This window comes from Pyricularia oryzae, chromosome 3 (assembly GCF_000002495.2).
Source record: "Pyricularia oryzae 70-15 chromosome 3, whole genome shotgun sequence".
Taxonomy (NCBI): Eukaryota; Fungi; Ascomycota; class Sordariomycetes; order Magnaporthales; family Pyriculariaceae; genus Pyricularia; species Pyricularia oryzae.
The window spans coordinates 5,496,285-5,510,701 of NC_017849.1; the positions used below are offsets into that span (position 1 = coordinate 5,496,285).

The following is a 14,417-nucleotide window of genomic DNA, read 5'->3' on the forward strand; positions in this document are numbered from 1 at the left end:
ATGATGCGCAAGCCCAGCGTCGTTTCGAACAAGAAATCAACACACAGATGGAGAACCTTTTACAAGCGGAAACATCACATCAGACGCGGCATCGACTACCACTGCACAGCATGGGCATATGCGAGGTCGATGTATGTATGCGTGAGTGACTGTGGGTGTGTGTGTGGTCAGAGCGGCCGGATGGGGGACAGACAGACTGGAATGGAATGAGGGGCATTGCAACATCTGGCTGTTGTTTGCTGTGTGCGGTTGCTTCACCTAGACTCGGCGCTCCGTCTTGCCCGCCCCGGAACCAACGTGTCGAAAAGGACGCGGCGCCCGCTTGGGCAAGGAAGCACAGCACTGGGGCTACTGCGTATTAACTGCCTGAATGAGGCAACTCGATGGACGCAGCTTGGCAGCCCGGCGAGGCGCCGTTGATAAACTGCCTGCGGGCTAGCAGGTGGCCATTGCGCCCCAAGTCTTGGTGGAGGGGGGCCAGCTGAGTCGAAGCTGCCCTTGACGTCGCCGCAAGGAAAGGCCAGCAGGACAGGGCAGGCGGGCAAGAAAAAAGAGAGAGAGAAAAAAAAGGTCGAGATAAATCTAGTGTGGGGGGAGGTGTTTAACCACTTTGAGTAAAGCGATTCCTACAGATCAAACGAACCCGGAACCGACGACATGTCTGCTGCCGGACCGCTGCTATAATTGGGGTATAGCAACCCACATAGTATCGCCTTTGCAGTGATTTCCGACTTGCCGTGTTGCTCGCTTGCCCGGATAGCCAGAGGATAAGCAAGAAAAACAAGTCATACAAAACACATAGCAACAAGAGCAAAAGCCTGCCGAAAAATGGTACGATCGCTTACCAATCTTGGCGACCCACGTTTGCTCACATTGCAACGTTCTGCTGAAACAGATTTGCAGTTTGAAGGACTGCATTGCCCTCGCGTGAGTGACGGCTGCTCTCGGCGCCACAATCGAGCAACCTTATAGTTAGTGAGGGGGCAATTTTCAGTGGTTGCATATTGGGTGCGCTATCGACGATGGGCCGACAAAAAAAAATCACAACCGAAGCTACTCATTAATGGCCGGCGGGTTATCACCAGGCATGCAAAACGCCCCCATATGGCTTTTGTTCCATCAACACCTTCCCGCAAGCGACATCGGTATAACAAAAAATGAAAAACAAAAAAGGAGCTTGCGGAGAAGGGCGGACGAGCAAGTTTTTACAGACGGCAGAGATGCAAGCAGTTAGTTGGTGATGGTGGGCATGCTTGTTGATGGCTGACCGGCCGGCGATGATCAATGGCAAACGGACAAAAGGTAGTCGCCGTGTGATATCCCCCGCACTTTCAGGCTTTAGTGATAGGTGACCGACAAAACAAGAGAAACCAACTACTGCCGGTAAGAATAAAAAATATAAAAAAGGCTAATAAAGGTACTGTTTTTGTGGTATGCGTCCGTCCGAAAGGGCCGGGAGTGATGGGCGGGCGGCGCCGCTCATCCTTGGAATGAACTCGGCGGCGGGGCGGCTTCCATAGCGTGTGGTACTACGTCGCGCAACGACGGAGTCATTGCTCCAGATGGTGTGTGATCAGCGGGCAACATGACTTGTTTGGTGTATTCTGAATAGCTTCAACTCAAATGATCGGAAAAGTGATCTGTCGGCGCTCCACCAGACAGACTACCATCTTAGCTCGGCTCTTTCGGTGTCAGCTCGGGCATCACTGGTCTAACAAACCAGTGACGGTTCGGGGGTTGTACAAATCATGACAAAGACCAGACAAGTGGCCGTTAATGATGGTGGAATATGCCCGCAGTGGTTGCTGCATCTGACAGGGCAATTAATTTATTTCGACGCCAAAGCGAGCCAGTTAATCGATCCTCCAGCACAGCCCTGTTGTTATTTATTTATTTATCGTTTTTTTTTCTTTCTTTCTCAATCTCTTTTGTTATCTCCCTCCTCTTCCTATTTCTTCCTGTTTTAGATCGTGTAGCGTCAACATTCTGGAAAAAGCCCATCTCCGATGCGAGTTCATATCATCCAATGCATAATGCAAGAGAAACTCGAGTTGGTAAGTCTCAGGTTGTAGAAAAAACCCTTAACCAAGTTGCCTGTATCTAAGGTACATAGGTCAGGTACATCTAGGTCTGTTAGTCGGGAATTTTCGTCGTGCAAAGCAAGGTCTGAAGAAGGAAGGCACGATGGATGGAATTAGGCTTCTCAGAATGAATCTCGAAATGAACTGTCACGTGTGTACCGAGAAAAGCGAATCAGAAAATGTCAGTGCACTTCATGACTAATCCCGCCGACCTGGGGCGGGTTCCTTTAAAAAAAATCTTGATCGGCGTGAAAAGTTGGTAGCTTTTCTTCCTTCTTTTCTTCTCTTCGTGCGGCTGGCTCAACATCTCCCGTGTTGCTCGAAATCCCTTCTTTTCCCTATGGGAAGTGACTAATGGATCATTCGTAGCGTCAGTTGGGCCCCAGATTAATCAAAATTGCAGGCCGGTCATGCCTCAGCAACTTGTCCCGTTCAGCTGGTTTTACCTGGCTTTTTGGGCGTGTGGGGAGACTGGACAAATATTACTCGGATCGTCATGTGTGCTGTTGAATTCAAAACACACTTTTGGCAAAGCTAGGCTCGGATACTGACCGCTTTGCCTCGCCTGTGGCACGGGCTAGAATACCGTGTTAGGGTACTCTATTTATCCCACTGCTTGCGTCGTGCAGTTCGAAATAGGGTCAGGAATCAGGATCTCCTGCGAAGTCAACCAGATTGATCTAATGGCCAGTCATTGGTTGAGTCACATCTTGTCCTGCCTTGTATGTCTTGCGGCCCATCTGCATTGGAACCTAGCAACGGCCACCTATCTATCGAGATTAATTCCCGCCATCATCTATATTCCAAGCCAAAGCAATGACAAGCACTGGCGTAATACGTACTCTGCAAACCCGTCCGCCCAATTGTATATATCTGGACTGCTCGTGACTCAATCGCATCGCCCCAGATGTTGGCTGTACTCTGTAGAATCAAATTCCAACTCGACTCGACCCTACTCTCCAGGTTCGTCGCCAATCTTCTCCAACTTGCCCATCTCACGTTTCTCCCCAGTTTCCCCAATCAGTCGTAGCCTGTCCAGTCGCACCTTCTCTGACTCTGTGCTACCGTCACCGGCCTCAATGAATATGATTAGGCTGTTGATGTTTTGGAACTTGACAAATCGTAATGGGATGTTGGCAGTTCCATCCGCATTCCAGTCACTCTCGGCGATCTCGATCATCTGAGTAGGCGCTGTGCTTTCGGCCTGGTCAAACCCGAGATTGGTAGGGCGGTTGATGAAAAGCTTGATCACCTTCGGCCGCATCGGTTTCTCGTCGTCGTCTACATCGTCACCAGTTGGCGGGATTGAGGTTATCTAAATCAACCGAGAGACACAACGTCAGCCGTTTACCGGTGGCACAGAGTAGTAAACAATAGGGGATCCTATCGACTGGTCACATACCTGAAGAGTGTGAAGCTTCAGCATTGCCTGGAAAGGCATGAAAAGCAGCAGTTGCTCATCTGTGTCGCTCTCCACCCAGTCAATCTCGTTGCCCTTGCCGGTAGTCAAAGCACTTGGCTTCGCCCCCGAGAAAAGGACCCTGACGTTTCCTTTCTCGCCATCAACGTTGAGCAGTTCGACCCTCTTCATCTCAACCTGCTCTGTGACATCCTTGTAGCTACGCGGCAGGTCTGCTCCGAGCCACGCGGCCTGGCTACCACTGCCTTCTGCCGCACTACCGCTCGAGGAGCCAGCTCCGCCGGCCTTGAGCTCTTGCTGAAGCTGTGGTAGGAGAGCCTCGAGCGGTATGGGCTCGCCATTTCGGAATGCGAGGATGTCGGGAGGGTTCGTAATGTCGAAGGTGGCAGCGATATCCTGATTCTTCGCCACATCTACTCGGAGAAACCGGACGTGGCCCAGCGCAGAGCCGGCAACCTGGGACTTGCTAGCAAACGCCTCGAAAATTTTGGACATGTGCGACGGTTTGGATTCTTTAGACAGGCCATTGTAGACTGGGGAATCCGTCTGTCAGTATCGTGGTATTCAAGGGAACGCGGACAAGACTGGGGGAAAGTAGTCGGCGTATCATACAATAGACTAGAACCGTGCTGTTCGAATCAGAGCCTATGGCTTGAGTGAGTTGCTCAAGCGAGGCGATCTCTGTCGCCGATGTTCCAGAAGCCATCTTTAATTGATCAAACTTCTGATGAGTATGGTCTTGCGCGCTACTCTCAAAGATCCAGATATCTAAGGTAGGTAGGTAGTTTGTTTGACAGAACTGAAGCTACGTTGTAGATCGGTCGGAGCTTGACGCGCAACAAAGCAACGCAAGGTACCTCCATCCACCCCGCGTCGCTGGAGAAGCCCCGCTTTAGGTGACAACTCAACTTATAACGTCACATCACGTGGAGGTTTACAGTCAGGGATATGAAATTCTTCCGAGGCATTGACAAGCTTTTTAATAAAATCGTGAAATTGCCAGCGAGTTACCCAGCTACCTAAACTACCTATACGAAGAGGCAAATCGCACTTTGCTTAAGCCATGAAGGAAACCCGACTGTTTGATAACCCAACTCCCTTTCCTGGTATTACCTTGGCCCAATAGCAACAGAAAACTACATAGAAAGAATGTCTCAATTCGTCTCAGACGCCCACGGCGTGGCTAAACACCTTGGCCGCCAGCTGGCTCAGTAGCCTTGCCCTGTCTCCTTGTGGAAGATCCTGTTGCAAGTAGTTAGCAGGGGGAATTGCAAAGTCGCTCCAGCTTCCTCAGCACAAGTGCGTGTGACGAACCATCCTCTATGGAGAACAGCACAATACATGCAAAAAGAAACCAATCATATCTCATCATGCCTCATTTCCGGGGTGGCCTGGACGCCGACGTCGCCTCTCGGCACGAGTATGGCCATCCTGTCGACCATGGACTCATGTGTCCATGCCGCCCCCAACTCGAGCACCAGAAGCGCCTCCGCCGACATTCACATCCAGACTCACCTGAAAGACAGCATACACGCTCTTCCCCTTGGCGTCCCTCACCGCACCGAGCCTGTTGCCAGCGACGGCTCCAGCCACCATACCAGGCACGTTGGCGACGATAAACCCAAGCGCCCCGCCGCTCATTCCGCCGAGCATTCCCCAAAACTTGCCCGTCGGCTGACTGTTGTCGGGTCGTGCCATTCCTTCCTCGCGCAGCATCTCCTCAAAAACGTCACCGAACTGCGACTCCTCGGCCTGCTGTCGCTCCTCGCCGCCGTCCCGCTGGCCCGTGAAGAAGTTCCAGGCCCAGCTGAACCCGTCCTGTGGAGCCTGTTGCGCATTCTCTGTGTTGTTGTCGTTAGGGTCAGCGAAGGGGTCTGTTGGCTCTGTGGTTTTGAAACCGCCGAACAGACGGCGTTGAGCGTCATAATCGCGTCGCCTGGACGGGTCAGAGAGCGTGTAGTAGGCATCGTTGACAAGTTGAAATTTGCGAGTGCGTTCGGGACGCTCTGGTGACTCGGCCGGGAGCCTGTCCGGGTGTGTCTTCAAGGCCGCTCTGGGTGCAAATCCTAGTTAGCTTCGATTCGCAAAAACGCAACGATTGCGGGGACTTTACTAACCGCTTGTAGGCATCGCGGATTTGCTGTATGGTGGCCGTCTCGCTGACCTCGAGGATGGCATCTATGACATAAGAGTTAAAGTAATCAGCAAGTCGCTCTTCTTGCTGTTGAAGTATCCACTTGCGCCAGGTGAGTCGGGTTGCTGTGCGCTGGCATACGTAGGACTTACAGTAGTTTGGAGGGGTTCCTTGCGCCATCTTGGCCAGTGTTGTTCGTGCCCAAAAAGAATACGTCAATTTACTAGTGATGTAGTGACTGGTGAAATTTAGAGAGCAGTTTGTGGTGAATTTTAATCCCAAATTACGATACGGTTTGTCGATGAAGTGACTAGGTAGGTAGGTAGGTAGGTAGGTATGTAGATATGCCTTCTTCTTGGCCAGCCTGGCGGTCTTGATGTTGTAAGGCGAGCGACAACGTCATCTGCGATCTTAGCGCGTCTGCCTCGGCGGCGGGAGTTGGACCCTGCCGAGTGGCGAAGTACATGGCATGTGTGGTATGTACCTATGGTGCAGGGTAATTACCTGCCTCAGTGCATAACTGACTTACCTACGTACCGCCCAAGCCACTAACTTGCAGACCCACAATTAACATTCGGATAGAGATCCAGTATTAATAATAATAAGGCTTGGGTTGGTCTAAGCTTGAAATGTATCCCTCGGCGTGACGGATTTCTTTGCAGCCTTGCAGAAATGCATATTTTACCATGAGAGTAGTGATAAGCGGCACCTAGTTCAACTGTCGCATTCGATGTCACCTACCTTTCGCTGTGACTTATCCAGCCTTGGTTTTCCTCCAATGTTGGAAGCAGAGTAGATTGGTAGGCTGGGCTAGTCCTTGAGCTTTTTTGGTCCTTGGAATTTATTAAAGCTGGCAAGGTTGCCTCCTGTTATCAGTTGCAACCCGTTACATAATATTCATGCAACGCATTTCCTCCCTTTCAGCCCGCCTTGCCCGCAGCCTGAAGAAACAAATCCTGTTGCAGTGCACCGCAACAAGCCAGTTGCCATGCTTACCACACGAACCTTGACCAGGTCGCCCCAAGATATGCTAGATCCGCACATTCGCGCTGTCGGATTCGACGACGAATCCCACATTATGACTGTTGTTACGCATTGCCGAGCACTTTGGGCTACGGATCCTGCGATTGAGAAAACGAATGATGAAGGTGCCGGCGAGCAAGCAGCCGGCAACGCTGCCCCGAACCCATTTCAATTTGGAAGCAGATTGCAGCTTGGAGAGTGTAAATAGAGCCATGTTGACGCGCCGCGAAACCCCGACACGTATGTCATCGACACCCCGTGGAGGAAAGAGATCCATAAGACTTTGCCCACGTATTTTATGACGTTATGAACTTCCTGCGCTCTGTCAACTGCACTGTAGGTCACTACCACCCGCCGAAACACCAAGTGCTCAGCGTGCCGTTTACTACCAGCCACAATGAGGACGGCACTGAGGGTGAAGCACCAGCCGCCGTCTGCAAGAAATGGAAGACCCACATGCTTCTCATACCCACGTTCTTGGCAACCGGTGTCACAACCCGCGCTACTCTCCAGGACGAGCAGAACGACCAGGAGAGGGATTTGGGCATCTTTGACAAGTCAACGGCGCACAAGTTTGAGCTGTGCTACTTGTGTAGAAGCCTCACAATACGCTTGTATGTCGAGGGGGAAAATTCTCAAAACAACAAGATCGCCGCTGTCATGGTGCTTGGAGAGCTGTGCGTTGAGAATCATGACCAGCCGAAGGATTGTTGTGATCATAATGTCTAGGACAGCCGGCATGTTGGTAAACAGGTCGGGCAACCCATTTCATGTCTTTTGCTCTCAGTCATCCGTCTATGACCATCAGGAGGTTATGGAGATTGTTGACAGGAGTCCTTGAAGCAGTATGCATGACAAGAGCAATCCATATCGTTGTCTCGGGAAAATTATAACATTGGATATAGATTGATGAGACATGCAAGACCATTGCCAAATAAAACTAACGAATGTAGGATGTATAAATGAGACCTATGTTGCACAACTCATAGATAGACTTGTCAAGTCTAAGTTAATAAGATAATATATGTCGAGGCTATGGAACTTAACAGGAGCGGTTTATTTTATCCAATCTAACTGTTTCCGGGAAGGCATTCCCAGCTTGCCCCCATATTCAATGCTTCATAATTCATGATCAATCGTAATAATAATGTCGACTTCCAGAAGCATCCGCACGCCGAATTGGCAGAGCGAACAACCCAACTGGGGCTTGTGTCTGGGTTCACTGATGGTCCACGGCCACCAACAACACAAATCACCCTTCGTTTTAGTCTATCTTTTCAGCTCTGCCATCGCCCTCTTCACAATTCCCGTAGCCTCGAGGATAACATCATCGCCCCTGCGCCATGTGTAAAGCGCTACTCCTTGGCTGGAGAGAATCTCCTGTGCCCGGTCTAATCGGCGGTGCCATAGCTCAACTCTCTTGTTGATTGCATTTGCGGCTGTAGTGTTTGCGCCGTTGCTAGCCGTCGTTGTCGATGCCATGGTTCCGCCAGTTGAGGTGCGTGATATTCCTGGATGCGCTGGAGGAGGAAGGATTTCCCATTTCCCCGGCGACGACATTTCTGGGTTACTATCAGTGCCTGGCTTCCGCTGTTGTGATCCAGGTTGGCTCGTTGGTGTCCCGCGGCGACGAGGTGGTGGTGGGGCGGGTTTGGGATTGCTATTGCTGTCTTCAGAGCCATGGCGACTGTTCATCGTTAGGCTATTGGAGGAGGAAGGCGTCTTGATTGCAGAACCAATCGGCCTCCTAGGTAAAGGCGGTGCTGGTACTTCAGTTTCACTATTGGTCGACTGGAAGGAAGAGTTTTGCATTTGTGCCAGGGGATGCATAGCACTGTCTCGGGTGAAGGAGGGCGACCCCCTGAGTGCAGCAGGCTTGGCTGGGCGAGCCGGGGGCACAGGCTTGCTGCGGGCGGCAGACTGGCCATTGTCTAGGCTAAGACCCGCGAGGCTTTGTGCTGTGGTGTTGAGCTTTATCTGCTCCGGTTCATCTGACAGGTCAATGAGATCCTCCACTGGTGCTTCTGTGTTGGGAGGCATGCTGTGTGTGCGGACGGGAGGGGCCGGTCGCCTTGACGAGCGTTCACCTGCCGTTCTGTCGATGGCCTTCTGCCTTAGCCCGGCAGTCGGGTCAAAAGTCGAGTCGAAGAAACCCAGGCTTGGGGGCTCTTCGGGGGTTGTTACGTCACGGATAAAAACGGCCAAGATGCGACCAGGATTTGCCATGGCCAAGTCAGTGTATACTTCCAAGTCCGCCTCACCGCTATCGCCCACCAAAAGGAACTTCCTCTCGGGAAAGTCCTCCATTATGCGCTCAAGAGTCCCTTTCTTGCGCTCGGCCACAGGCTCAAAGATACCTTGCAGCATACCGGCGTAGTGTTTGAGGTGCAATGACCCTGGGGGCAGGCCTGAACCATGGAAGAACGTGGCTAACACGGGGAACAGCTGCCATGGGCTGTTTGAGCAGTAGTGAAGCTGTACTCCCATGTCATGCAGGGTGTTGTACCACTTCTTGGTGCCATCAACGCTCATTTCGGCCAGGTCCCGGATAAAAGTGTTTCGGAAAATCTCGCGAGCGCCCAAAGAGATGTTAGAACGCTTGATGGTGTCATCAATGTCGCTAATGAGGCTTATGCCACGAGGCTCGATAATTTCAACCGGTTCCGTAGCCGAAAGATTTTCGTTGGCCAACACGCGAATATCGGTTGGCACAAAGTCGAGCGCGGCACGTATGCTGAAGTGACCAGCATCATTGGTCGTCACTGTGCGAGACTGCGAGGTCTGCTCATTGTAGAAAAAGATCGTAACTGCTTGTTGCACTAACGGGGTGGTCAGGAAGGGACCCAGCCTTGCCATCAAATTGGAATTCGCAACAGCCATTTCTGCCTCAGTCAGTTCAGAGGCAGAGGTCGGGGCACTAGTAGTGGTACGAGGATAGATCGCAGGCGAGCTGGGAGGAGACTCCGGTGTCCCGCCACCACTCCTGTTGATGGTTTGTGCGCGGCCAACAGTCAGAGTACTGGCTTCGTGGTCGTAAGCACCACCTCGACTATAGGGTGCTTCGCTGTAACCTCCACGGTTCGCAACTTCCTCCTCCCCCTTTCCCCTCCGCTCAATCTCTTCGGCCTCTTTGGCAATCTTCTGTTGTTCGCGCAAATCTTCATGGCCGCCACTGTCCTGCGTGATTGTGGGCGGGGGGATACCGCTCATGCGCCTTGCCAACCCAATCAAGATTCTGTTCTTTCTCGTCATAGGTCCCTTGTGTGGGGAGTATATCCAGCCGCGCACATCGACATCCACGACGGCCTTTGCGTCCTCGACTCTTGCCCATTCGTTGTGCCAGTACTCTTCGTCGTTCATGGCTGCCTGGCCATCCTGGTGCTGCATCGACATTTGGTGTTTATGGTCCAGTCTATTCCCATCATCGTCAAACTGTCGAACATGCCTCTTGGCATACGACGGGAAGAGAACCATCTGCTCATCACCCCTGTGTACAATCTTGACGTTGGGAAATGAACCCGGGATGGTCATCTGCGGGTCGATAGAATTGTCGACGTTGCGGAAACGTGTGTTGTTATACTGCTCCCTCATCTCCCCCGCTGCCGCGACGCCAGCTCTGTAGACGCTTCCCGCCATGGCCGCCAGCTTCTTTCGTCGCGCCCCGGGCTCTCGCGGCGCCGGGTCCTCCCCGCCGTACCCGCCATACCCGCCCCATGCCGACTGCGATTGCATCTTGTCCCTTTCTTTTCCTACTACACTTGCGTCCCTCCCCGGCTTCAAATGGCGCCGGGCGAGGGCCGTTGATCGTGGGAGCGCACGATGCCACTCCTGCCCCCTAAGCAGCCGGTCAGCAATCCGCAGCCCTTCTCGACGCCTCTTATCCCGCCTGACGAGAAAACCCCAGATGCGCGATTGTAATTTATGTTTATAAAATGGGATAGTGTCGAGTCGAAAGGTCAGAAGCTTTTGGCGGTATATCTGGCGAGCCTTCAAATGTGATTCAAAACGTATAGTACTCGATCGGAAGTGGTTGGGGCGGAGAGAAGATGCGACGAAGCGAAGGAACTTGGGCAGAGCCAGGGTTGCCTCGGGATTGATGTTAGTACCTATGTTCGCGCGTTGCGGGTCGGATCGCAAATTGATGCGGTCACGTCTTGCGACCTTCGGGTAGTTTTGTCAGATCCAAGAAATGCAAGGCCTTTCTGTAACCTGGAAGACTAGGAGGGTACCTAGGCAGGGCGGTAAGGCACAAAGGCAGCTTTTCGAAGTTGATCACACGCGCAATGGGAGAAGTTGATGGAAAGGCCAACAAGTGTTGAAGTGGTCATCTCGAAGCGACACTTTAGTGGGTGGCTCCCGCCATGTGGTAGCTCGGCTTGGTTACGTCACGAACTCACGATCCAATACTGCTAACCCTAACCCACACAGTTTCCTTACCCCCTCCTTGGCAACTTACTTCGTAGGCAAGGCTTGGTAGGTAGGGTATGTATATAATCCGAATACATATATTTACGTTGTAACGGTATTTATTCCACTATTCACTACGCGTCTAGGAAACTAAGTTCTCGGTCTCGCAGAGCTTAAATATAATAAGGCAAGCCTTAGTATTCACTTTACAGATAATTAACCTGTACTTTGGTTTCACTCGGACTAGCCTGAAGCTCAATGATACAGTGAATCTCTATTGATCATACCATGCATTACCTTGTCTTTCCCTAGCCCAGCGTATTGTCGACCAATAAGTAGTCCTGAACATAACATATGTTGAATAGAGGTGTACAGCGTGTAGGCTTCAAAGAGTTTGTCCAAAGTATATTCAAGAGTGATAACAGGCAGCAGCTTTATAAAAGTTAAGAGACCAAGTTTTCTTTCACGGGTTATAGGAAAGAACCTCGAGGTTTCGTATGGCGTATTCGGTATCTAGAGAGGCATTAATGTTAGCTGCTCGAGACAAAGACACCAATGCCAAGTACGGTAAGCAAAAGGGCAACATACCTGACTCGGGGCCCGGGGTGCCCGAAGATCCCTCCATCTGCAAGTTGATAATCCTGTAATCTACGGGTCAGTACTGGTGGCAGTTGGTTGTAGAGGGCCTGTCAAAGTAGACTTGAGCTCACAAGAAGAGTGGTTTCCCGACGTATCCTTTTCCGATCTGAGTGGTAAGCAGGTTGCCATCCATATAGAAATTGGCGCGGACATCCTGCCCTTCGTCTCTCACTTCGCACTTGATGCTATGGAACTGGTCAGGCGCAGGGTAATCCACGTCTCGCGACACGACTTCGCTCGACGTGTTGAACGTGTTGAAGCTGATTTTCCCGCTACCTTTCCATTCTGCCATGTCAATCTCCGGTGGCCAACTGTCCACTCCTGTGAGCCAGAAGGCTGGCCAGGTACCCTTGGTTGTTGTGGCTTTGAACTCTCCTGTGAAATCGTAGCCGCCGTTTGGCCGGACAGTAAACTGTTCTTTGGCGTGGATGGCCCCAGACAGATACCTGATAGGAATCTGCTGGCCTCCGTGAGTGGCAGGCGGCAGGCCTTCGGCACGGCGTGCAGTAATGACAAGTGTACGGTCACCTCTGCTCGCCAACCGGACCGCGTTGGCACCATCCATACGCGCGGCGCCGTTGTGGTCGGTTCCCCAGGGGTAGTTGTAATTCCAGTCTGCGTCGAAGTTGGACTGGTTGTCGAAGCTGGTGCATGGTATCATGGTCCTGACTGCCATCACTTGTGGCATCAACGCAATTCCGACCCCAGAGGTCATTAGCAGGAAATGGGGTATAGAATTAAACATTTTAATGTAAGTGTGGCAGACAGTCGTGCTCTCGAGAAGGACGATGATGGAAACTAAAGGTTGCTTTCCCTGAGACGGCGCATGTCCCCATCTTATATAGTGGGAACAAGAGTATATGCTGGCCGATTTGCCTGGGAAATATTGGGCTTGCCATGCCCGATTTAATCGAAATTGATACTGTTTCGGTGACAATATGCTGTTGTTAAATATAGTTACCTAGTTTGTCTCGTGCGTAGTTCCAGGTAGCATTCGCAGGTGCATTTCCGCGCATCTTGAGTCGGGCATTCAACCTAGGAAAAGAGTTGTTTAGGATGCCGCCCAAAGTAAAAATGTATTTTCGTCCCTTGCTGCGCCATGCGACGCGTGGAAACGGGAAACAAGTAACAACGCGCGTTCCCTATGTACCTACCTAGGTACCCAGTGTTGACCTGTCGCAGACTGAACTGTTTCAACTTCAGCAAGCACGCACCCAGATTGGTACCTAAGGTACCTTAAGTAATTCAAGGTAATTACCTCTAGGTTGCTATCAATGGTTGTTAGTTTTTTTTTAGAACAGAATAGAATGCCATCAAAATAGCGTCACGTGCGCCCCCCCAGAGTTGGCATCGGTTTGTAGAAGGCAAAAAAAGAGAGAGAAGAAATTCGGACAAAATTGCAAAAGTGAAACAACTTCAAGATTCGACTCGAAGTACACATTGGTGGAGATGCGATTAGCAACTGAAAGTATCGATCCTTCTACCTCCGGGTTATGAGCCCGGCGCGCTGCCATTGCGCCAAGTTGCTGATTTACTGTCTCGGATGTTTCAATGTGGGTTTGTGCATTACTATCAGGGCTGTGACTCAGTTGTGGATTCCGGACCACATAGTGTCCTTGAGGCTCTGCCGCCGGCCGAGTTCCCGTGGCTTGCGGAAAACTCCTCGCGGAATTCGCGGCAGCCAAAGGCACGAGGCAGCACGTGGAAGAATGCGGGCTGTGATGCTAATACATCCTCTGAACTAGCTCATAACAGAGGGTTCACCGTCCCAGTTCGCGCTGTCATTTCTCGTGCTGACCTGAACACATAACATATCTTTCCCGGGCATGGGCATGACGCTACACTGAAAAATCTGACTATTATGGCTTGCTTTACTAGACTAGATAAAAAGACCGGCCAGTCGATAACAAAGCGCCCGCGTTGCCGAACCGACCGGGTTGGATGTGTATTCGTCAACACACAACGACGAGAAGATCATGACACGTAATTATGACCGGACATATTTTCTGCAACAAAATATAAACGTGGCGCATCGACGTAGCATGAAAACAACTGCCAAATATATGGTCAAACTCTTTTATCTCAAATTCACAGCCCACGTTGTATTGTGAGAAAACGACAGACAGTCTAAGTCCAGGGTTTTTTTTAACCCCCCCGCCGCCGAGAAAACAAGCCGTAGCAAAAGGACGAGGTTGACCCTATAATGTATCGCGATGTTTGATTGTCAACCTGGCGACTGGTCGCATTGCTTCGTTCTATTCTCGATGATAATGTAGAACAAGCACTGCCTATCTCACCTATCAATTACCTCCGGTAAAGAAGCAGTGTCCGTCCCAGCCTGCTACGAGCTTGATGGAATGAGGCTCAGTTCGTCAGAAAAAAAAATCATCCCAACTGAGCCTGCGCCTTGAACTTGTGGGTTTTTGTGCCCCATTCTTTATGCATCGCGCTGGCATTGGATTGGGGGCCATAAAAATACGGGTGGATGTATCAGCTCCGGGCATGCAAGGCACCAAGACATTCCTTTTTTTCTTTCTTAAATCTTTTCTGTCTTTGAATACAAGGATCATATGGAAAAATCCAGAACTAAATCGCTCGACTAACTTTGGGAAATATAGCACCGCAGTATAGAGATGGCCTGGATAGAACGATGGCCCATATCGGTAAGATGTGCCGAACCTGAGTGCTCCTGTTGTGTAACTTGGGTTCCAGG

The 14,417-nt window shown here is 51.1% G+C and overlaps 5 protein-coding genes and 1 non-coding gene across 6 annotated transcripts; 1 reads left to right on the forward strand and 5 right to left on the reverse strand.

The window, feature by feature from the left end:
• Positions 1 to 1,893: 1,893 nt before the first annotated feature.
• On the reverse strand, positions 1,894 to 4,410 carry MGG_07711 (uncharacterized protein). Its single transcript, XM_003712866.1, has 3 exons — positions 4,114 to 4,410; positions 3,484 to 4,034; positions 1,894 to 3,396 (listed from the first exon to the last, which is right to left on the reverse strand). Exons 1-3 carry the CDS (start codon positions 4,205 to 4,207, stop codon positions 3,034 to 3,036), a joined length of 1,008 nt encoding a protein of 335 aa, XP_003712914.1. The 5' UTR covers positions 4,208 to 4,410; the 3' UTR covers positions 1,894 to 3,033.
• A 255-nt stretch (positions 4,411 to 4,665) lies between these two features.
• On the reverse strand, positions 4,666 to 5,815 carry MGG_07712 (uncharacterized protein; the record flags this gene model as incomplete). The annotated part of the gene is made up of 4 exons (XM_003712867.1): positions 4,666 to 4,743; positions 5,017 to 5,554; positions 5,619 to 5,679; positions 5,788 to 5,815. 4 exons carry the CDS (start codon positions 5,813 to 5,815, stop codon positions 4,666 to 4,668), a joined length of 705 nt encoding a protein of 234 aa, XP_003712915.1.
• An 808-nt stretch (positions 5,816 to 6,623) lies between these two features.
• On the forward strand, positions 6,624 to 7,634 carry MGG_07713 (uncharacterized protein; the record flags this gene model as incomplete). The annotated part of the gene is made up of 3 exons (XM_003712868.1): positions 6,624 to 6,858; positions 6,999 to 7,335; positions 7,388 to 7,634. 3 exons carry the CDS (start codon positions 6,624 to 6,626, stop codon positions 7,497 to 7,499), a joined length of 684 nt encoding a protein of 227 aa, XP_003712916.1. The 3' UTR covers positions 7,500 to 7,634.
• On the reverse strand, positions 7,538 to 11,000 carry MGG_07714 (uncharacterized protein). The gene has a single exon (XM_003712869.1). It carries the CDS (start codon positions 10,388 to 10,390, stop codon positions 7,928 to 7,930), a length of 2,463 nt encoding a protein of 820 aa, XP_003712917.1. The 5' UTR covers positions 10,391 to 11,000; the 3' UTR covers positions 7,538 to 7,927.
• Positions 11,001 to 11,287: 287 nt separating this feature from the next.
• On the reverse strand, positions 11,288 to 12,974 carry MGG_07715 (uncharacterized protein). The gene is made up of 4 exons (XM_003712870.1): positions 12,859 to 12,974; positions 11,776 to 12,739; positions 11,654 to 11,706; positions 11,288 to 11,578 (listed from the first exon to the last, which is right to left on the reverse strand). Exons 2-4 carry the CDS (start codon positions 12,447 to 12,449, stop codon positions 11,529 to 11,531), a joined length of 777 nt encoding a protein of 258 aa, XP_003712918.1. The 5' UTR covers positions 12,450 to 12,739; positions 12,859 to 12,974; the 3' UTR covers positions 11,288 to 11,528.
• A 186-nt stretch (positions 12,975 to 13,160) lies between these two features.
• On the reverse strand, positions 13,161 to 13,232 carry MGG_20156. The gene has a single exon. It is a non-coding gene; the product is annotated as a tRNA-Met (tRNA).
• Positions 13,233 to 14,417: the final 1,185 nt, after the last annotated feature.